General features: G+C 42.3%; 1 protein-coding gene across 5 annotated transcripts in view; it reads right to left on the bottom strand.

Moving 5' to 3' along the window:
* Positions 1 to 13305: 13305 nt before the first annotated feature.
* Positions 13306 to 23739, bottom strand: part of LOC147457544 (protein NPG1-like) — a 63458-nt gene continuing 53024 nt past the window's right edge. For all 5 annotated transcript variants that reach the window (XM_086512417.1, XM_086512415.1, XM_086512414.1 and 2 more), the window contains 4 exons: positions 16469 to 16721; positions 15052 to 16262; positions 14417 to 14564; positions 13306 to 14325 (listed from right to left, as the gene is read on the bottom strand). In XM_086512417.1, the coding sequence (XP_086368543.1) occupies positions 13997 to 14325; positions 14417 to 14564; positions 15052 to 16262; positions 16469 to 16721 (1941 nt within the window). In that variant the 3' untranslated portion in view covers positions 13306 to 13996. The remainder of the gene's footprint in view (positions 14326 to 14416; positions 14565 to 15051; positions 16263 to 16468; positions 16722 to 23739) is intronic.

Genomic DNA, 23739 nt, shown 5'->3' on the forward strand with positions numbered 1-23739 from the left:
CTCCATGCGTGGAAAGATTGGGCATTGCAAGAGCGGCTGAATGAATTCTCTGCACCAAAGGTTCAGTGCACGATTGTGAAGTGCGACCTTGAAGAGATGGCGTAATTTCTATTCGTGCTTGGCATGATCAACAAGTAAGTTTCTTCACACTTATATGGTGTACTTGACATTATTAATTATTAATATAATGTTACATTAAAAATAGGGTGACACGAGTCTATGTGCCTCACACCAATGTCCGCAACATATTTATGATGCAAAAATTAGCAAATGTGGACCCATAGTTCTTATTGGACAAATTCAATGAAGAAGATAGGGCAAAAGTTGATAGGACACTTCATGGGACAGCAATGAACCGTTCAAAATGGCTTAGACTACCTATGTCTTTGGTAGCGTAACTACTATGGAAGGTAATTCTAATATAATACACATGCATTATGTAAGTACATGGGGTTTTTCTTGGAAATCAATTTGATTTGGCGATTTGGATTGCAAGAAGAGTTCGATGCAATGTATCGGCTTAAAACACAAAATTATCAATCGAGGGGAGTAGAGAGCATCACATGCACGAAGATGATTACAAGGCAAGCTATGATGCTGTGATAGCAGTCTAGCCAATCCTGACAATGGAACAATTTTTTTTCGAAAATGCATCTCTTTTGTGGGTTGGGGAGAGAATGGTTGAAAAATGATCCCCTTCAGAGTCTCCGAGGTTGCATGGGCACGTATTAGTCCTTCGGAGTAAGTACTATCTACTTTTGAAAGCACTATTTGTTCTCCTTAATTCATTAAAATTGTTTTCAATGGTAAATTACAAAAAATTTCATCTGATCATTATATTGGCCAAGAGCGATGTGTCGGTAATAGAGGCATCTATTCCGACACAGGAGAAGCCCTTCTCACAATGGTTGAGAATGCATGTATATTGGTGGCATCTTGAAAGGTGAGTAGAGTTTGTGGTCTTATCTAGTATTACCACATTACTAATACTTAAAGTGCAAGGGTGTATTGAGTGTGTCCGTGAAGATAGAGGCCAATAACTCCACGTTAAAGAATCTACATGCATGCACCGCATGTAATTGTGGCATGTCTCTTGGCGAGGCATTGCAAGCTTTTTGACAAAAGCACTTTGGCAAGGCTTTTGTGCGATCGAAGCAAGCCATACGAGTCACACACAATGCAAAGGAGCAGTCACATTTTGCATGTACTTTCTGAAGTTTGCTATATAGGTATTAAACTTTACAATGTTATTATAATGCAATATTAAAATCGTGTGTTATGAATGGTGGAGTTATTCCTCTTGTTATTTGTAGATGGTGATTGGGCACCTTAAGATAGGTCTTCACAGTCCATACCACCTAGCGATGCATGGGTGGAGTATGAGAGAGAGGAGAGCGATCTCTATCCAAACGATTGGATAGAGAAGATTCATGGTAAGGAAACGTGGAGAGACTGTCTATGGTTTTTGGGCTATGCGATGGCGAATTTCCCAAAGACGAAGCTGAAGCATACATGGTAAGTAATGTTTTTCTTGTTCAACTAATGTGTTTGGTTTGCTCTAGTGTCCTCACTTTTTTTTGGACTTACAAGAAGGTTAAGGGTAGGGGAAAAAGCAAAAGTGTCACCATCAATCAGCCTCAGACTGATGCCATTTCCCCTAGTACACGACCAAGGGACGTCAAAGCCCAAAAATTATAGTGGACAGACCTAAACAAGGTAAGAAGAGAGGACGACCAGTCAGTAGCATTTTTTTAGAGTCTCGAAGGAGTTTCACAGTGAAAGGAGGGAACATGAAGGTGGTGGGTTAGATTATGAGGGTGATTCCAAATGTCACTTGGACGATCTAGTCCTTCCTAGGCTTCGAGATCCCGGGGTCCCGAGTGAACCATATCCATTGCTACTGGACAAAACGAGGGTAGGCACCCAGTTTCTATTCGGCCACTCAAACCACTTGACTCCTTTCCACTAGGTAAGAAATAAATTCTTTTTAAAAAAATTGTGGTACCTAACATTTTATTAAATTTTGCGTTTGACACAATTTTGACTCACTTTGATGCAGAAATGGTAGAAATTATTACTGTTGGGATAGTCTCGGTACATCTCATAGTACTTGCTCATCTATGCCATCTACATAAGACTCTCATGGATCCAAAGATTTCTTTTGAGTGAGTTTATGACACTTTGGCATCCAGTTTCAATTTTGAACTTAATAAGCACTCACTCAATCTTCTTTTGCATGGTATTTATGTATTGCAGGAGCCTTTGAGTGATCCAACGTATGGATGACCATAAATTCATTCAGAAGATACTCAATTACCTCATTGAGAGCCTAATCAGTGGCTTGGAGGGACGCGACTTGTGTGGGCAGACCTTCCCACACATTGCAAACCTGATGCCGGGATTGGTGGCATACCCTGATGGAATGCATTCTCTATCTAGCTTCTAATTCTAATGTGTTCACCTTGGTTGGAGAGTTTTTACTATCAGATGATGCAGTAGTCATGGCGTGCCGAGCAGACCACTTGTCACTCATCACCAAGGAGGCTCGCTTGCACGATTTTCTCCATCTTTGTACCATTTTTCTCCAGATAGTGTCACGTACATACACTGTGATAGATGACTTTACAGATCCAGTAAGTTTTCAACCATTTCTCCATGAATTTCATGGTTGGTAGATATTGGTGTGTTTTTTGTTTAAAACAGTACCCATATTGAAGGTCGTGACCCTACTATTGGTCATGTTCACACATAAAATTGAAGGCCTTCAAGTGATTCCACTATATCATCGTCAAGTAAGAGATGTGACAGCTGACAACGATGGGTTTGAGTTTGATAGTGACATGACCCGAGAGCCACTATGGGACTTGCCATGGACACTAGATGTCCTTGGAGCATCATTTTGGCTTGGAGTGGAGAAGAGCGAGTTCTTTGCTCGGTAAGTCAAGGAGGACACTTTTATGCTCGATTTTTTTCATTGAACTAGTCCACTAATATGTCATTGAAATGTCTGCTAATGTTTGTGCTATTGTAAACATGTGGTTATTGGGTACCTTCACAAAGATTGGGGATGCAGTTTTGGATAGTCTTGCAGGCTGTGGTGGCTTGTAAATGGAGTGTGAGTGCCTACAATGACATTGCAACAACATTGACGGGGATAAAAAAATATTTTTGGCACATATTCAACCGTAGTTGTGGCTTCCTAGTGGTCTAGGATCGACTCTTTATGTGGGCGAGGTATCACGTAGAACACAGTCACAGCCACCACTAAGAGTCGGTTGTTCCATCTGCTCCTCCTCCGAGTAGACCTCCAGTTATAGTTCCAGATTGGCCAAGCCATGGTCAACCGCTCTATTGGCCACTATTTTCCACATTGCCTATGGGACACCCACCTGCACACGTCCCAGTAGCGCAACCCCCACAGGATTTGCAGCCACTGGGAAGGTAAATGTCGACTTGTATTGATTACTCCATATGAACTTATTCTCTATGTAATAACACACCAAAACTTACTAGTTAGTCATACTATGTTTTGATTTTCACACCATGTGCTATGTGTTTACCACTATGTTTTGTTTTTTTGTAACTGTGTTTAATTTTTGAAGGCACGTCAATCGATAGTGGTTTATCCTTTAGTGAGATTTTTTTCTTCGTAATATTTTATGTGAAAATATTACGGAGGACATGGTACGAGTGACCTTTGAAGTAAAGACGCTTGCGATTTTTTAAAATAGCCAACAGAACACTAGTTTCATTCATTCATTCATGTGCAAGTCTCTCTAATTAAGTATCTATTTTCTAAAGTTATTCCTTTAGTTTTCTCTCATTCACATATTTACCATGCCTAGGGAAAATTGCGGATAACACGATCAACGTATTCAACCACCTCTCTGTGTTGACCCCATCAAAAATATGGATGCCAATTACATTCTAGACAGTGTATATGCTATGAATTTTGTATGCACAGCACAGAGTGCACACAACTACACGGACGCTCTCCGTGCAGTCAACGGGGCCACAAGCTCCATATTCAATGCCATGCAAGACCTTGATTTCAATGCACATCCAAATAAAGGGGATATCGACGAGCAAGTTACCGCACTAGCCAACAATGCAAACATGATTTTGGGGGAACATGGTTTTTTCACCCCACAGGTGTATGCATCCTTCGAATGACATGTGGAAGCTTGGGTAGAAGTGTGGATGGCATACATTGTTGTGCAAGGACAAACCAATGGAGCCAACAACAACAACAACTAGATCTCACATTTCCTTGCGTTAATATTAGAGAAATAAGGCCTTGACACCATATTAGCATATTGTACTTTTTTTTGTCCATATCTATCTTATTGTAGTTGTTGTTTTAAGTTGTGTACTTTAAACCCTTTTAATATTAGTCCGTGGTTTTTTTATTGCAGCCTTTAAATGTTGTTCAAAATCCAATTTCATTAGTATGGAGTGTTAACCATTGAAATTGATTTGTTGCGAATGTTTTTTGTGCATGTATCATTGTCCGGTTGATGGCTTATCATGTTTCACATGTATAGCATGATGTTTGAAAAGAGAGTTTGTGCTCTGCTATGGGTATATTTTTTGTGTTCGTATACAAATGTGCATGTGTATGCATGCTCACAAGTGTGACAAAATAGAAGGACACTTATCACGTAGGTGGTTAAGCTTGTTTCCCAACATATATCACAACATTTGAGAAGACAAGTCGTGTGTATGAGTGAGAGGATAGTGAGAGAGAGATATTTATAAATTATGAATGTTTGATAGAGAGAGAGAGAGAGAGAGAGAGAGAGAGAGAGAGAGAGAGAGGCAAAGGATGAAGGAGAAGAAGAAACAAATTGATCAAACGTTATGGGAAACTAACCGAAGAGACCTTGGAGGTCTATCCAACGAGGAGAGTTGAACTCAAGGTAGGTTATTCGAGATGAAAATACCTTAACCTGTAACATTTAATGGCCTAATAACTTATGTGTAGCGGAAATTAGCATGAACATAGTGGGCATTTCATTAGAATAGATTCCTAATGATAATTACAAGAGTGCTTGGGTGGAGAGAGAGCAACAAAAAGCATAACACCTAGTTAGATAGCATCGACAATACTTTCAAAAGAGAGAGAAATTAAGCTATTGACAACAGTTGAGGACCGGATTTGCATGGAACCGGTCCCCCCTCCAAAAGGCTTTGTATTATGGTTTCTCCCATCAAGAGAGACATTGTACAATACAATTCTTTGTGTTCCTTCAAGACTAGCTAGTGCAATGAAGATGGAAGCTTCATGCACCAAGCAAAACACTTAATCAAACACAACTTGAATTATCCCCGTTCTCAAACCCAAGACCTCACACACCTTCGAAGATGGTGAGAGCTAGCAGGGTATGAGAGTAGATTGAGAGGAAGAAGGAGTATCTTACGAGAAAGATGTACATCTCCTCACATAATCACTCATATTAGCATAGCTTAGCTTAGTAATTAGCTTGGTAGAGGAGATGAGCATGCATTGAAGCTTGGCTCTTGGTTGGATTTGCATCCACATGCCAAGAGAGTGTTGATGTAGGCTTCTATCTCACAAGCTTGGAGTAGGTGATGAGCTCTCCATTAAAGCTTGGGAGGAGATAGAGTATTCTTTCTTCACACATGGTCAAGTGTGAGTGTGTGTGTCTGTCAAAAAAATGCCAAGCAAAAATCAGCCCCCTCTCTCTCTTGGGCGAGCCCTTGTTGTTAATTTGGTCTGGCTTTTGCCTCATTGGACCTCCCCAAGTCAAGCCAATGGGTATTAAGCAGCATAAGTGATAGCCTTCCGACATGTGTCCCCCTTTCCCCTTTTGTGAGAGCTTTAGGTAATTAAATAATTAAACTAAACTCTCATTGGACCCCTTTGCCTCCTGGCCAATAGAAATCAGGCAAGCCATGGGGCTTCTGAATGCTCATTGGACCCCTTGGGAGACTGCCCAATAGTCTTCTAGGAGACTTAATTCTCATTGGTTTCTTTTATTAAATGTTTTTAAATTAATTAAACTAGATTTACTCTAGCTTAATTTTCATTGGTCCACTTCAAGGGTCTTCCAATAGGAATTGGGCACACCTTGTGGGCATCTAGGCTAGGGAGCTGACATGTGTCCCTGATTCCCTTTGTGTAAAGGGAGCCTGTGTGTGTGTGTGGCTTTCTCTCTCATCCCCTACCTTTGGGGCTCGCCCCCTCCCATGTAGGGATGTGCAAAGACTTTTAGGGCACACACAAAGCATCCAATTTTCCCTAGGGTTGACCTTTGGACACAACCTTTGAATTTTGGAACCTGAGAGAGAGATGATGATGACATGTTGCTTCTTGGCCCAAGCTATTGTGACGGCTTGCTCTCTCCCCAACCTCACACTCTATTTGAGCCCGCACGCGTGGCATTTCACCATGGTCAACTACTCTCCCCCCTCACCGCAAGCGGCTCTGCACACGAAGCTCCAAGCCCGAACTTTGACCTCCCGCCTTGCAAAAGAGGTTCTCCACGCTTCCTTTGGTGCATGCACACACTAAAAGCATGCAAGAGAGGTCCATAACCCTCAATCCCAAAATAGCTCTCATACCAGTATAACACCCCTGAGACTGCCTTGCACTGATCCTCCACCCAACCCCCTTTTATAGCCCTTGGCCTAGGATCCTGTCTCCATTGGCAGCCAGCCCTTGTCCCGGTCCTTGACCTCCACGGTGGCCCTTGGCCTGACAAGTGCCTTTGCTTTCTCCTTACTCTCTGGCTTCAGATACTTATTGATTTTGATCATTCGAGGGTTCTCCTCTGAGTCGAGATTCTATTCTTAGACTTATTTATCGTCTGGAAGCAACCAATTTGAGCCTTCTCCCTTCTTTTTGAATAGTGACTCGGCTTCCTTTTCATTTCAAAGACTAGCAGTATAATCATTGGGGTTGCTTAACTCCAATAAACCATTATGTGTTTCCATTTGATCGGCAACTTGGTTCCCATTATCTAAATCCACTTGACTGGTTTGTTTTACTGGTCTGAAGTCAAACTTATCTAGTGCTTGCTACTCTGATGACCGACCATCTAACTGTATTGATCGTTCCCTAGGATTCAGCTCAGTGAACTGATATGGGTATTATATTCTTTGTCTCTTAGTCTGCTCCTTGTCCATCAGAACAACGCTTAGATATATCTATGTTATTCGCCTAATGGATCCCTCAAATGTTTTTGTCTGGTTAGCATATTTGTGAATTTCTCCAACCATTCTTAAGCACGGTCTATCCAAAAGTATCCCATAGGCTCCTTGTCATCTAGGACTAAGAACTGGGTCTTGAACCTCTCTTTTCCAACTCTAATATGTATATTTTCAATCATTCTAGTAGCCTGGACCACCCTATGACCAACCATTTTGACTTTGAATGGTGCTAGTTTCAAATCACTAATCCCCAAATTTTGTCGTAAATGCTCCCCGAGGATGTTGACTCCAGCTCCCCCATCTAGTATCACTCCTCATAACGGCTCCCACTGCTTTCTCTGCTTGTAGTCAACGTGAATGACTGGAACTTCATCATCTTTGATGGCTACCAAGTCTATTGCTCTTGCTTCAGCTCCATCCTTCCTCTTTTTCCTTATGAATCTTGCAGTTTCTGTGAGGGTCCATCTGATATCATTTAGTTCTATTGTTAGTTTCTGAATCCTTTTGCAAACCTTTGCATATATTTCTTCCTATTCATTATCACACGTAAAATTTGAACTGGAAGTCTTTTCCTCCTGGTTTTCTTCATAGTTCCACTCAAATGACTTCCCTAGCCTAGTCGTTGGGCGACCCTTTGGACCCTCTAATCCGTCCTTCGTGGCTCCAACTTCGGTCAAGTCTGACTTTCCATACTTCTTGTAGCTATCATGGATTCATTCAATCCAAATATTTTCTTCTCCCCTATTTGCTATAAGTTCTCATCATGAGCCTTTGAAGGTTGAGACGGTAGTTTCTTAATCGTCCGAGCATCTGAACACTCTGGCTATTCTAGGCATTTTCTTTGCCAAATTCTCTATAATTTTAGTTGCCAGCTCTTGTTTTTCTTACCATTCATCAACTACCTTCTATATAGCTCTTTGTTGTTCCACTTATTCATTTCAGTAGTTTGTTTCTTCTTGTGTTTATTTGGAATTTCTTCAATTATCACTCTTTTACTTTTGGTCACAACTCTGACTGGTACTAGTTTTGGTGCCCTATGTTCACGTCCCTCTGGTTTGGCAACATCAGGTCACTGAGCTATGAAGTGACCTTATTTCCCACAGAGTGTAACAATTTGTAGTTCTTTTTTAAAAATCACCTCTACCTCTGCCTTGGCCAATACCTCCTTTGTATCTGCCTCGATCACTACTAGTATATGTGTTGGTCTCATTTTCCTTAAAACCACTGGCTCCATCTGCTTTTACTGTCTTAGGATTCATTAGTGCAATCATTAACACATCTTTTCCCTTTTTGAAATGATGAATCCTAATGCCACAATTATTCCATACATGGCCATAGGCCTTGGAATATGTGCATTGTGACCATTCTTTAGATCGGTGGTCTCTTGATTTACATTTTGAGCACCAGATCTCTAGCTTCTTAACTAAAGGTTTTGTCTTAGCTATTTCAGCAATTTGCTTTGACATTTCCTTGAGCTGTTTGGTCCACGATCCCTTTTTCTTTCCTTGTCCTTTTTCATCTAACTCGCTCTCAAATAAACTGGAAACGAGTGCTCGATTCTGAATCTTCAATTGATGACTCATTGTCACTAGACTGTCTCTTCTTGTGGCCTTTCTCCTTCTTGGCTTGCTGCTCCAATTGCGGCGCCCTTTACACTAGATCATTAAATTTATTGTAGGTGTTGGAACCCCCTATTCCCTTAGCTTTTTGCTTCTGAAACCATTAACGAGCTAGGCTCGCATTCGTTTTTTTTATGGAGGCTCTTGCAGTTGTGTGGTCAATTCCTTAATCTTTTCTATGTAGCTCTTGATCAACAACTTGGCTTGTTTGATCTTATCTAATTCGCATAGTATGTCCTCATCTCCACTGTTGTTTGAATATTTCGAGGGAAAATCCTTAGTGAGTTTATTATAGGACCTAAGCTAGTAAGCTAGATAATGGTAATCCCATTTTTTGGCTTCCTTTTTGAGTGTTTGGGGGAAAATATTTTCCCCATTCATCCTCGTCGAATACCCTTGAGTTTAGCATAGTGCTCAAAAGCTTGGATGTGGACATCTGGGTCATCTTTCTTGCCTCCTTTGAAGAACGGAAATGAAATTTTTAGGTTAGTAAAATGTTCGTAGTTACTGATTCTTGTTTGGTGAGCTGGGTTCCTGTATTTCTATCTTCATTTTTTGTAATGGTCTCTATCAGGTTCCCAATCATTGTCAGTTTTAGTCTCAGTTATTGTGTCTTCTACCATATTCTTTGTTGGTTTATGTCATATTGATCGGTGACTTTATTTGTTGTCCTCACTTTCTTCAATATGTTTCTTGCTATGCTGGGATCCATGAGATCTGGTCCGTCTTTCTACTCTTTCTACATGTCTTTGGAAAAATTGGTCAAGTGCTGAAAATCCCTTGATTCATCGGCTGTTCTTGGTCCTGGAGGAACATCTGTCTCATTCCCAAGTTCCCTGCCATTGTCAGGGCCTCACTCTAACTCTTTTTGGATTGGATTGAAACGGTCCGAATCATCCATGAATCTGGTTGCTAGCCTTCTGCCACGTGCAGCTCTTTTGGGTAGCATGGTTGATGTCTAATAGCTCTAACACCAACTGAGAGATATTTTGTCAATCAAGAACAACTTATCTCAAGCCACCGTAATCGCCAAAATCGAATGAGTTGAACACTTATAACAGTTATTCCAAGTTGGTCGTTAGAGTTAGTTCAGACTAAGTCAAGACTTCATATTGGACTAGATTGGAATAAAAAGCAAGACTAGAATTGAAATATGAACTGAACTTGGAAACTAAGACTGGAGACTGGAAATGGAAATATATTTGTATGCCAGTACAACAATGAGTCAAGTCTACTCAGAGCTTGATTAGGGTTACAAATATAGGAGCCTACAGAGCTCTAAGATACAAGCACTAGCTCCCAAAAGAGATACAAGATATCTAGATAGAGACCAATAGCTAGCCTGTAAAACTGAGTAATGGACCCTATTTATAGTCCTCTGATTGGACATCTAGTTGACTATACATTGTTCCAGTTATGGCAGTACCTTTGGGAATTACCCAACCAGGCGCCTTTGACTAGCAATCATTCATGTTTTCTACATGAACGTTCATATGTAAAACTATTATAGCATGTGTGTTCAAGGGTATTAGGAAAATCCCTTATTTGTGCATTTTCAAAAATATTAACACACCATTCTCCTTTGTAATCTATGTCGAACCTGTATGATAAGTACATGTATTTCAGGTAACCTCCCCAAGAGTTATTATATTGTAAATTATTTTGACCCAATGCCCAATTTTTACAACAAACATCTCTCAATTAAAGAAGGAAGGGATCTAGAGTCTTGAAATTTGGCAATTTTATATAGGCAGCCTACATGTATATTTTATAGATACAAGTTGAACTTAGATAAGGAACATGTCTTAAACTAATCTTAACTAATGGTCTAAGGTCATTCCTACTTGTCACCTTCGGTTGATATTTGTAGATGGAGAGAGATACAAAGTGATAAGCGGGTTATACATACACACATACAAAAAAGACCATAGAGAGATGTGTAAATTGTGCATAGTGACCTCTACACTAGCACATCACACTTCACAAGTAAACACTACTTATGGAGGGCACCGTCTAGCATTAATGGCTAGGACATTTTGATTTATGCGGAAGGATTCTTTAATATGTAAGCTAATATGCTATAGAATATAATTAGGTTGAGAGTGCAAAAGAGAGTCAGAAAGGTGCTTCTTTTCATGGTTATAGCTCACTATTTTTTATGCGAAAGGATGCTTTAATCTGCAAGCTAATATACTATAGGATATAGTTAGATTGAGAGTACAAAAGAGAGTCAGATATATGCTTGTTTTCATGGTTATATCCCAACAAAGAAAATAGGGTTAGCTTTCTCCTCCTCCGGGGCCATGTGCCCATTGGCAGCTGCTCCTCTTAGTGCGTACGCGAGCACGTCTTGGTCATAGCAGCATAGACGAAAAAAAAGATGAACTTGGTGGGCTCGTTCACATAGGGCGATGGGCCTGCCCTGCTCCTCTACACGCGTCTTTGCTATTGTCTCTTCGTCTCTTCTCCTAGCAGCTACTATCGACTCCTGCAATTGACAGCTACTATAATGACATCGACCTAAGACTCGTCCTTAAAGAAAGCATCTCCCAATATTCCAAATCTTAGTAATTTTTTAAAAAATAAATCTTTTGACCTTCCAATTCCCCAAGGGGCTCTACCTTTTCAATGAATTCCTACCTTCCAATCAAGAGTATGTACCCAAGGGTAACGTGAGAAATTTTCCTTCCAAGCCCTCAAGGGCACTGCATTTCAAAATGCTGACGGGCCAAGTAGCACTGTTAGCATTTCAAAACTCAGTGGTTTCCAAGCAATAACTGTAGTCAATGTCCTGAAACATTGCCCAAGGCCAACCTTTGCACTTTTGAAATCCACACATAGGCTCTTAGCGTCTCAAAATGTTGTTGAAGGGCCACACCTAGCATTAGGAAAAGCTGCCAATGCTACTAGCATTTTGAAACGCCGTCGGCAAAGCTTCTTGTTGGCAACGTGTTCAAAAATGTCCCAAGACAAATAAATGTCAATGCTCTTGTCTCCTCAACATGCGCCAGTTCCTCCCAAGCTCATCAAGCACATAACTTTGATATCGTGTCAAAGTTGATGATGCAAAAACGTAGAGCAATGGGTAGAATACATGAGAGAGAGAGAGAGAGAGAGAGAGAGAGAGAGAGAGAGAGAGAGATTCATCCAACCAATTGGGCAATGAATTAGTGACTATACTATGGGGGCTAGGTGCTACTTATATACTAGCGTGACGGCCCTTACATAAACCCCTTCAGTAAATTGTCGTGCCCAAGACTTTGACAAATAAGTAAAATAAATACCTATAGCCAAAATAAATATTGGGATCGCATTGGGCTACTCACTTGAGATGCTATAATATGCACCAGTTCAATTTTTGTATGATCAAACTTAAATTTAGGAAAAAACCATAGTTTATGAATTAGAAAAAACCATAGTTTATAATTTAGGAAAAAACCATAGTTTATGAATTAGAAATTGTAATTCCATGAATGGATCTTTGTATGGTGTGAGTCAAGACTTGCAGATCACGACCCAAAATGCCTATATATATTCTAGCCTATAATAGCCCCTTCTTGCAAGCTCTCCTCTAGGACTTGTCTCCCACAAGACCCTTGTCTTAAGGAAGATAGTGTAATGGTGGAGTTTCGTGGCTCATCTAGCTAATCCCAAATTCCAATCATTTTGAGGCATATATTTTAACTTCACAATGTGTAACTTTACGGTTAATTTCCTCTTTACACTTCTATAACAAAAGTCCAAGAGTGGCCTTTGACGAAGAAGCCATCATGCCACACGACGGCAAAAACAATGTTTAGGCAAAATAAAGCAAAGTTTTGACAATATGTCAAACCATGAATTAGTGTGGTAATGCACATAAAACAATGACAATGCCATGGGAAAATTTTAACAAATTTTGAGAGTATTTTGGGCGTAAGAAAACCAATCGGCTCAAACTAATTGCAAATAGTTGTCAAGCCATTAAGACTAACAAGCAAATTCCATGCTTGACATAAGATATGTACTCATCTATACATGTCCAATGGCATGGGTACAAAAGGAGTGCTCTAACGATCTAACCCACCTATCAAAGTTTCCCACACTCGGCTTCAAAAAACCTCACAAAAGATTGCAAAATAAGCCAAAAATCAGATATGTTTCAAAACTATGTGAAAAATATGAATATGACACCACATGAGAGTTTCAGGTAGTATCCACAAAGATGATAGATAAAAGAGATTGACAATATATTAGCCATAATCAATGCACACAAATAGTAGCGAAAGTCAAGCAACTATAAGAAATCCCCATATACACACAACTTTCTTCAATCATGCATAAAAGAGGAACATCACATGCCATAATAGGGTATCAAGAGATCATCAATGTATATTTATTTGCATCAACTAGAAATGCATAAGCAATATACATGGTTTCTTTGGACTCACCCCTTAATACTCAGATAAATAAGAATTGCAACTGATGGTTGCAAAGAGTCTTTTGGTCTTAAAATTGCTGACAGAAGGCATAATAGTCAAACTATCGACAAAAAAATAATTGGAAAGAAAAGAGGACCATTGCACATAATCAAGTACCTAAGGGCCAAGGATACACTGGAAGGTTGATCCTCTTGTGTACTCATAAAGCAGCTGATAAATACTGCTCGTATGATATGGAGTAGCACTGAGTGCATGGAATATCTTAAGCTTACATTGAAATATTAAGAAATTACAACACAAATTAGTTTGTACAAATAACGTCTGAAAAAGTTAACACCTGTTCTTCCATTGGCCACGTGATGCCTGCACTTTCAAACCCCACACAGGAATGGGACAAGGACACTCATCTTGCACTAGGTAATGCATTTTGTGCAAGATAATGCATTTTCAAAGCATTCATCCAGACCCATTGCTGACTAAACCTTGGAAGCACATGCAACAAAGTTGGGCAGATACTTTTTTGGAGCTGGCCAAGAAAAGTAGCAAATTTGCCCTCTTTGACTGCCTCTCTCATTTGGCTGCTCACAGACTGCACGATGTCATCTCACCATCCACTCTTCAGGCTGTAGCATCCCCACAATATCGAAGTCTTGAGGAGAAAATAAAGCACTCTTAAATCAGTGGCATCGTTTTATTCTCTATACACAAAAAGCATTCTAGAACACGAGGTCCAGGCCCACAAGCACAGCCCATATTCTTGCCCAGTAATTTCAGTACAGACTATCAAACACATGCTGCAAGTGAGCTGAACTCTTCCACCGGAGCTGACTGCTCTAACAAGTATGCAGTCTGAAAGCAATCTGCCGCATCAGAGGGCCTTCCTCCAAGCTTGTGTACCATCCCTAGATTGTACCAAGCCATGTGGTTTGTGGGATTCAGCCGGAGCGCATCTGTTAAGAAGCTTCTAGCAACTGGTAGAGATTCGCCTCCGCTTCGCCTAAGTAATGCCCCTAAGGAGACCTTGCAGGGCACATGGTCAGGATCCATTGCAAGCCCATTATAATAAGAAGCTGATGCCTCAGGTAGCTGACCACGAGCTTCATATAAGACTCCTACATGCAAATTCAACATACAAATTTTGAATGCAGTGTAGAGGTTTCCATAAAACACGCTTGGTATACATGCAAGCAAAGAGACAATTACCAGTCGCGTGCCATGTAGCTGCCGAGTGTAGTTTTAAACTTTTCGCTTTTTCAAGGCACACCTCAGCATCATGCCATGCTGCTATGGTTGTGTAAACCCCAGCTAGGTCCTGCCAGACATCTACTTCTGACACTTTTTCACCATCAACCTGAATCACCAAGAACTGAGTCAGCCACAATAAAGCAGTTGATAAGGTGGCTAAAATTCTCCCGAGCACCACTTTTTATCTGATATGCAGACCTTCAGCATTCACTTAGAAGTTGTAATAATTTATCTCTAAGATTTCAACATGGAAGCTGCACCAACAAGACCTTTCTAAGAAGCTAAGCTCAAGTTATAAATTCATCCATCAGTTTTGTCCAACACCAAACAAAATGTTGAGAACGTGAACAACCCTGCCAACCCAACAGCGGTCTCAAAGTCCTCTTCTAGCCTATGTTCCATCCAGGCACTAAATCTCTTTGGGCTTTCTTTTCAATCCTTTCAATTGAAGGTGGCATACGCAACTTGCGACTGCTTGCCAAATATCTGATCCTTGCCTTTCAATATGCACATTCGGAGGGATGAGGTGAAACGATGCAAGAGAACTAAAATCTTCATTTCTTTCCAAAACTCATAGGCAACAGTCATGTTACCTTCGCCTTCAAGCTTCGAGCATTAAAACTCTTCCTCTGAGCTTGAACCAGGGCTAGAAGTCGCATGTATGTCTTGATTCCCTCAGTTGACTTGCCCTGTATCATTTGCAGCTTGGCTTTGGTCCTTAGTAACTCACCTTGTTCCCATGTGCCGGTCTCATCCAAAGCAACATTCAGCACATTCTCAGCATCAGAGTATCGCTGTTGAGCTGAAAGAATTAGCCCCAACAACCTCCACCCTTGCACCTCTGAACCGCCGGTCAGGTCCAAATATTTTTTGGCGCAATCCAAGGCGGCAGTCAAGTTTCTCTGCTCGGCATATTCTAGTGCAAGGTCAAAATATGTACCTGCATTCTCTCCATCAAGCATAGCAGAGTCTTGCAGAGCCTTCAGGGACTCTCTCTGTAAAAAGGCTCTCTGTGTATTAAGAGAAGCAAGCCTCGCTTGCTTACCCATGGATGAACCAAGGATATGATAGGCGACGCATTTTCGACTGTGAGAATCTTCCTTCATGTTGGCTATGGCTCTGTGTGCATACTGCATTGCATTACTAGAGGTATCATTATCTTCACAAGATAACTTTGCTGCCAGTAACAGAGCAGAGATATCGTTGGGCTTTTCCAAATGGTGCAAAGACTTTTCGAGTAGACCTAGAGCCAATTTGTTTTTACCAACCCCACTATAACAGAGAGCTAGGTTATACCAACGGTCAGCCCTGCTAAAGATGCCGGGAAGCACCTCTTCATATTGCATTGCTAGGGTTTCTGTCTGCCCACACATTGACAACGCAAAAGTGAGATGCTCCAGAACAGTTGAGTCCCAAGCAATTCTTCTCAACGAGATCTTTCTCAAAAGAATCATCAATAAAAGGATAGACTCCTCTAGGTTGTTTTTGGGCACAAATGACCCCTCACCTTGAGAAGCCAAACTGGGAGCCCCTGCTTCTACACCCCCATACAGTAGTAATATTGCAAACTCCTTTTGAATGCGAGCACAGCTTTCAGGATTGAGATTCCACTGATGGAGTAGAGCACGCCTATAAGCAGGCATTGCCTCATGATATTGGCCTGCTTGTTTCCAAAGCTCTGGAAGTAGCTCTACAGTATTACTGATAGTCTCTTGTAGCTTACTTTCACCCAATGAATCAGGCATGCCTTGTGGGAAAACCACATCCACAGTATCAAGTATTCCCTTGCACTCTAAAGCCGCATCTGCAGCACAAGGAAACTCAACTTTTTAATAGGTGGTACAAAATCACATGGAGTAATCATCTGCAATTACAGTAAGACAGCATGATTTGGCACCTACATATGCTACAATCCCTTGTCAGCAGAGGAGTCCGAATGCAGTGTGTCAGTTTAAAAGTATTTTTGAGGCACAACACATGAGAGGTATGACAATGAGGAGTCTTTAATACCTGTTAAACGTCCAAGCTTCTGCAAAGACTTCGCCTTCAAGTAGATAGCCTCGAGTAGCAAGCTAGCCGCATGTAGAGACAACGAATGTGAAATATCATTCTTGGATCTGCCTCGTCGCTGAGAACTCTTGCTTGTTATAGAAGCTTTCATCCGAGATCTGACTGTGCTAATATCTATGCCGTCAAAAACTTGTAAAGCAGCCTCCACATTTCCCCTTTGATATTCCAAACGTCCTAAAAGTGCTCGAGCTTCCTGCACAATTATTTTAGTATTTGAATACAAACCTAATGTCTACCAAAAGGAGTAAAGTGCAGTGGTAGAGAGAATGTACTGTACACCAAGGAGACCATTAGAAATAAGAACCCATTGAACACAAGCAGGGGTGACCAATCATGACAGCTTCCCTTCAGCAATTGTGATATATTTGTACTCGTCTCAGACAAGTGAGCACTTCAAAACATGAAATAACTGAAATGACAAGAGAGTGAAAGAAGATAGAGAAGATGGTAAAGCGGGATGAACCTGCACATGCAAATTGGTGGTCCTGAACCTCAACTGTCAGGGCCCTGGCTGGGTATTTGTTTGTTGTTTGATTCCATGTTGATGGAAGAAAACCCTCCGGCTCAGTAGAGAGTTCAAAAGCAATCCCCGCAACTGTTCCCGCTTCTAATGGCTCTCAGAGACTACAGAGTGTGTTTCTGTTGTGACTCTGATTTCGTGCTTGTCCTCTTTACTTTGTCTTCCTCTATGGTTTTTCCTATGTTTGTGTTTTCCTTCTATGCTGTGTGTTCTGCTAAGTGGCTTGCATGTGTGGTGTGTGTGTTTAGTGTGTTGCTTGGCTGCTGTCCATGCCATTAACAATAAGTGCTCGTCCTTGGTCTGAAGATTGGGGGCTCAGCTAAGACAGTAAATTTGTAAAAAAGTTTGGGTGGCTGAGTCTGCAAATTTTAGCTCCCAAAACAACCCATTCTGCAAGTTTTTGCGGACTGTTTCGCTGAATTTTGTTGCAAATCTGAGTTCCATCGAGTTATCAGCTATGGCCTCCTCTCATCAAAGGCAACCCCTCCTTTGTTGGAGATATGTCATCACCAGATGGTTAGAGTTTCCCCCTCCGCTACTTCATGGTTTTTGGCATTCTTGTATGCCTAGTGGTCTTCCCGGGCTAGCCACTCATTGCATTGCATGTAGATTGCGTGGCCAAAACCTTTTAGGAAATTCTGTCCGGTCATGTTTGGGTTAGACCTGAGGTTTCCCATTTTTTTGGGGTTTTAGGTTTTCCCCAAAGCTGTACTTTTGGTGGGTGATTGCCTTACCTGAACCTATTTCACTATGTATGTGCTTAGGGTAGGTAAGCTCTCCCTTGTGGTGTTATGTTACCATAGTTAGGTTGTCACATGCACACTTCATTTGCGCTACATGGAAATGCTTCTGCTACAGTCTAGCATGAGTCTTAGCTTAGGACCTAGCCTGGCAACTTTGTGAGCCTCTAGCAGGACAAGCATGCCCAGGTCGATCATAGTTGCATACCCTCGCTTGCACAGTACTGCATTTCAGCCCTTTGGACAGCTCCAAACGTGACCCTTCACTTTCCCAATCGTGGCGTTTCAGCCAGCTCGACCCAGCCTTTGGAGGCTATAAAGGAAGCCCATTGGGCGCTAGAGACACCAGAAGACACAAGGGATTGCAGTAGCACCAAGCAGTACCCGCACGACCCAGCAATTTCCCAACGTTTTCTCATCATGAACCAGCTTTTGTGATCAGCGTTTTTAGTCAGAACAGCCAGCATTTTCACGCCATGATCGCCACCGAGTTCAGCCCCTAGCCTCGTCGTGGTTGTAGACCCTAGCCATCGACATCGCTAGCAGTTTTCGGCATTCAACCATAGCGTCGCCATCGTTGTCGTTGACATCATCGTCGTCGTCAACATAGAACCCATCGTCGTCGTCGTTGTCGTCGACATAGAACCCATCAATACCTCGTCATCATCGTCGTCGTCGATATAGAACCCATCAATACCTCGTCATCATCGTCGTCGACATAGACCCCATCAGTACCTTCTCGTCGCCGCCGACATAGAACCCATCAGTACCTAATCCTCACTGTCATCGTCGTCGACACAGAACCCATCAGTACCTCAGCACCTGTCTGTTGGGTTAAAGGCCTAAATAACCCCTTTTGTACATTTTTATACTTTGTCCAAATTCACATTGAACCTAGACACATTTTTTAAAGGTCACTTTGTAAGGTGCAGCGGAAGTGAATGTTGAACTTTGCTCAAGATGAGTACTCCGAACTGTGCTCAAGGTTCCTTTTACTTACGGAAGGGAGAGCCTTTCGTTCTTTAGAGAGAGAGTGCGAGTGATCACAAACAAAATGGATAAACACTGTGAATGAAGGTGCTGAGACTGAGAGATATAGAGAGAAGAATACAACACCAAACAAGTTGTCAAACCCTCCTCCGAAGGCCCTCCTCTCGATGGTGAGAGAAGTCTATGCTATTGATTGCACGAATCTGGTACAAGATGCTGATGCAAACTTTTGAGGCTATGATGTAGTGTGTGGAGACGATGGTGACGATGAGTGCGGCGACAACGACGTATCTGCTGAAAACGCTGGTTTTTGCTGCTGCTGAAAAACACTGAAGTACTACTGTCCTGAATGCTGATTTGGTGTTGTCCCAAAATCGCTGACTGCTAGCTATGGAAACGCTGGATTAGCTTGTTGAAAAACGCTGATCTGCTAGCCTTGGGATCGCTATGGTGCTACTGATCTGGCATGAAAAACGTTGTCCAAAGGGGGGCTGGAAAACGTTGTCCAAGGGGGCTGATAAAGTTGTCCAAAGGGCTGAAAGCGCTGTGTAGTCAAGGTTGAAAACGCTGTGTAGTCAAGGCTGAAAACGCCTGGGTTCTTGGGGGGTTCTTGTTTGAGAAGCCATCCAGAGGCCTTCTGCAACGGGTGCCTGTGCTCTCCTTGCTCTTCTACTAGAAAACCTAGCGCTAGCTTTTCCTTATATATTATCTTAGTCAAGTTGTCCTACCCAGTTCCCAACAAAAGTCACTTAAAAATAATAAGTGAAAAATGGCTAAAATAGGGAAAATAGGTTCTGTGCATTGGCAAATGCTCCTGATGGATTCTGATGGTAATGCTGATGATCATGCTGCGTGCAACCAGAGGATATGCATCTACTCTAAGTGCCTGGGCACGTACGGTCTGCGAACAGACTCACAAAAGTATCAGAACGCTTCCTAAGCTAGGATAATTGAACCCTTGTCATGAAGTAGCTTGTCCACATACACATAGGGTTAGATTTGCACGTAACATCCCCTCCTTTTTAAAGTGAGGTACTGATACCGAGCTGCATGGCTTCCTTGTAGTCTGCCAACATCTCGGGATAATCGTTGAAAAACTCTTCATCCACCCACACTACTTCGTGGGTTCCTCGATCCTTGAACCTCAAGAAGTATTGTCTCACTTGCTTCTTTGAACCATGGCGAAACCGATGCAACAACACTTGCTCCGACTCCATGACTTCAGCTTCATCGATGATTTCCGGTTCTTCTTCCGAAATGTCCTTTAAAGGTGTTCCCTGAAACACTTTCAACCAAGAAACATGGAAAACGTTGTGCATTGACCATGAGTTAGACAATTGCAATTTCATTGAAACCTCATTTATCTTTTTAATGACTGGAAATGGACCATACATACTAAAAGACAACTTTGCACACTTCTTTCCAACTTGCTTAAGACGTTGCTTCATGATTCTTAAATACACCCAATCTCTTTTCTTAATGGAAACATCCTGACGATGCTTATTAGCCTGTCGTGAGTAAGACTCATGAGCCTTGCTTAGCCGAAGCTTCACACTCTCAGAAATCTCATCTAACGACTAACTTTCAGCATTAGCATCAGGCATTTGACTGACCGAGTGAGTCAAAAGTGACTGGAATCGACAGCCAAAAGCTGCCGTATACGGAGTTCGACCAATGGCAGAGGAAAAACAGTCATTCAAAATAGCCTGAACCAATGGGAGATAGAGCTCCCAATAAGACTGTTGATCATGCACATATGACTTTAAAACATCAAAAGCCAACTTATTGTAAATCTCTGTCTGACCATCTAACTGTGGATGAAAAGCCGATGAAAAGTTCAACTTAGTGTCAAAATTTTCAAAGAGTGTGTGCCAAAAATTGGACGTGAACTTAACATCCCTATCTGAAACAATTGATTTTGGCAAACCACAGAGGGGGTACCAATGCTTTATGTACAACCGTGCTACATCTTGTGTTATAATTATGGCCTTACAAGGAATTAACATGCAAAACTTGCCGAAACGATCAACAATTGTCAAACATTGAGTGTTCCTTGAATGCAAACTAGGTGGAAGGTTAGTCACAAAATCCATGGAAATATCTTGAAAAGGTCCATTGGAAATAGGCAGCGGAAGCAAGAGGCCTTGCTACTTATCCCGAGGAGCTTTTACCTTTTGACATATAGTGCACTGTGTGTGACATAACGAAACACATCCTTTCGCATTTTAGGCCAATAAAAGTATCTTTCTATTTTTTCCAAAGTGGTATTCATTCCCCTGTGCCCACCCGTGAGAGAGTCATGTGCATCTTGCAATATGGCTGGCCTGAGAGAGAGCAACACACACAGACGTTGACAAAAATACATCAAACCATCACGAATGAGATAGTTGCTTGGTCCTTGGGAAGCAAGAGCCTACAACCATTGCTTACCAAACTCGGAATCTGCATACTGGTTCTTCATGCTGTCGAAAGACACACCCTGAATAGAAACTAAGGATCTTGACTCAAGAGCCAAAATCTGTCCTTTGCGACTCAACGCATCTGCAAAACAGGGTTAGCTTTTCCAGACACATATTCAATCAAACCTCCAAATTGCTCAAAAAATTGTGACCACCGTGCTTGGCGATCACTATAATGTGCACTAGACATAGACTGGAGCCACTTAAGAGCTTGGTGATCTGTGCGAACTGTAAACTCTCTACCATACAAAAAATGCTTCCAATGCTTAAGAGAGTGAATGACAGACAAAAGTTCTTTATCATAAACTGAATAGTTATTTTCTGCACTATTAAGCTTCCGACTAAGGAAAGCTATGGGACGACCATGCTGCTGAAGCACAATGCCTATGGCAACATTGCTCCCATCCGTCCATACCTCAAAGGGTAATCCCAAGAGGCAAGGATAAGACACGATGCTTCTGTCACCGCAACCTTGAGAGCCGCGAAAGTCTCAATGGTTGCTTCGGGCAAGTCTACGCGCTGACGGCGAGTCTTTACCCCTTTTAAAACATCAGTCATAAGTGCGACAATGCGTGCAAAATTCTCTATGTACTAACTATATGCTTGACACTAACCAAGAAAAGAACGCACATCATATGTAGTTTTGGGCAAATCCCAATTACATACCTGTTCCACCTTCGCGGGGTCTAGCGTGACGTTTTTTGCAGAAATGATATAACCCAAAGATAAGTAACTTCAGTGAGAAAAAACTCATATTTCTTAGCTGCAATGTACAACTGACAATCATCCAAACGGGTTAGTACCCTTTCGACTTCTTTTTCATGTTGTTCCCACGATGTAGAAAAAATGAGAATATCATCAAGAAAAATGAACACACATACACCAACCATATCGCCGAAATGGCTTTTTGTTTTGTTTTCAGAGTCGGGTAGGGCATGCCCGGCCGCTCTCCTAATACACCAAAAAAGTGCACAAGAAGAACGACCAGGACTATGCACCCAGAAACCGAAGACAGACGCTTTTGTCACTAGTTTCCTCTGGACTACGAGAGGCCATAATTATCTACACTCTTAGGGCAATGACTATTTCCTTGAGAGACCCATTTCGCCAACTTGATTTGGGCGTGACAGCGACCAAGTACCTCTGTGCAGAGGCCCAGGTAATGCGGGACTTGCTTCGGTCTTCCCTTTGCAGTTGCCTCCTCCAGGTAACTTATCGCTCACCTCACTAAACTGCCTTTGTAACCCGACGGTTTTCCCCTAGGAAATGCCATACCCGCTTGAAAGGGCATCGGCTCACAGGTGGCGTCTGCTGAGGTTGGTGATGTCTCCCTTTTCCACCTCCCAACCCCTTTTAGGTGAAGTTGATCCCCCGGGGGGAGTGCCACTTGGACGCTCTTGTAGCTCATCTGGCTTCGCTTGGAGAGAATTACGTCCTTCCCCCCGAAGGGGATCGGATTCAATAACAGCATAGGAAGGGGAGCATTATCTTCCCATTCGCCTATACAGAGCACCCAAGTACCGGGATACAACTTCACTGAGGAACTTCGCCACAGGCACGTGCCCTACGGTTCCGTCCCTTGAGTGCGGATCACGGCGTACCCAGAAGGGCATCCGCTTCCCGCGAGCCTCCCCACCAAGGAGGATAACGGTCCTTTCTTCACGGTCCAACGAAGGGTCGAGTACGTTGAAGGTGGAGTTGAATCGGTTTAGCCATCTCCCCCTAGAATCATCTACCGCCGAACAGTTCATCAGCAAATGCGAAAGCGAACGACCCTCTAACTGGGAGCACAGCGTGCAAATGCTGTGTCCGCGCATATATGATATAACTATCAGCCAGTTTGAGCCTACCTACTCTCGCGAGAGCCAGCATTCTCTCCTCCTTCCTATTCACTATAGTGCTCCTATTGAGCTGCAACAGGTATCCACGAGTTTGCTCAAAGCCGACCATCTTATAGGACTCCAACGCCAGGCACGAATGCCTCTCGTCCCACTTGTCCCATGCGTGGTAGCAAACTGAGCTGAAGTCAGCCATTGGGATATACTTATTCATCCAGTTTTGGGTTCTTGTCGTCCAAGTCCACTTTTTGAACGGTTGGTTCTTAGGCTTCTTGTTTACCAAGGAGCCTATCCAGGTAGATGAAATTGAGCGGTACTTGTCAAAAGCCCTTGCTCGTTATCCCCCACAAAAGGCAGGTACAGGTGGTATGTTAAACTCGTGATGGAGAGTTGCCGTCCCTACACAGGTTGACCTTGCTCCCTTTCCGAATAACATTCGCATCCCGGTGGCGACGAGAGGCTGCAGAGAGTGAAGGACACGCTGATTGTGGGCCCCCATAATTTTCGCGCTATAACAAATCACTGGATACACGCATGCCTTAAAAACAGTCAGGCGAGACCATATACGAATGGCTCGGTTTGCCAATAAGTGCTGACATGCGAATAGGCTTTTCCTACCCTTGTCCGCTCGCTCCTTGATGATGCGTTCAATGGAGAAGGTCGA

This window comes from Adiantum capillus-veneris, chromosome 5 (assembly GCF_014529385.1).
Source record: "Adiantum capillus-veneris isolate H3 chromosome 5, ASM1452938v2, whole genome shotgun sequence".
Lineage (NCBI taxonomy): Eukaryota > Viridiplantae > Streptophyta > Polypodiopsida > Polypodiales > Pteridaceae > Adiantum > Adiantum capillus-veneris.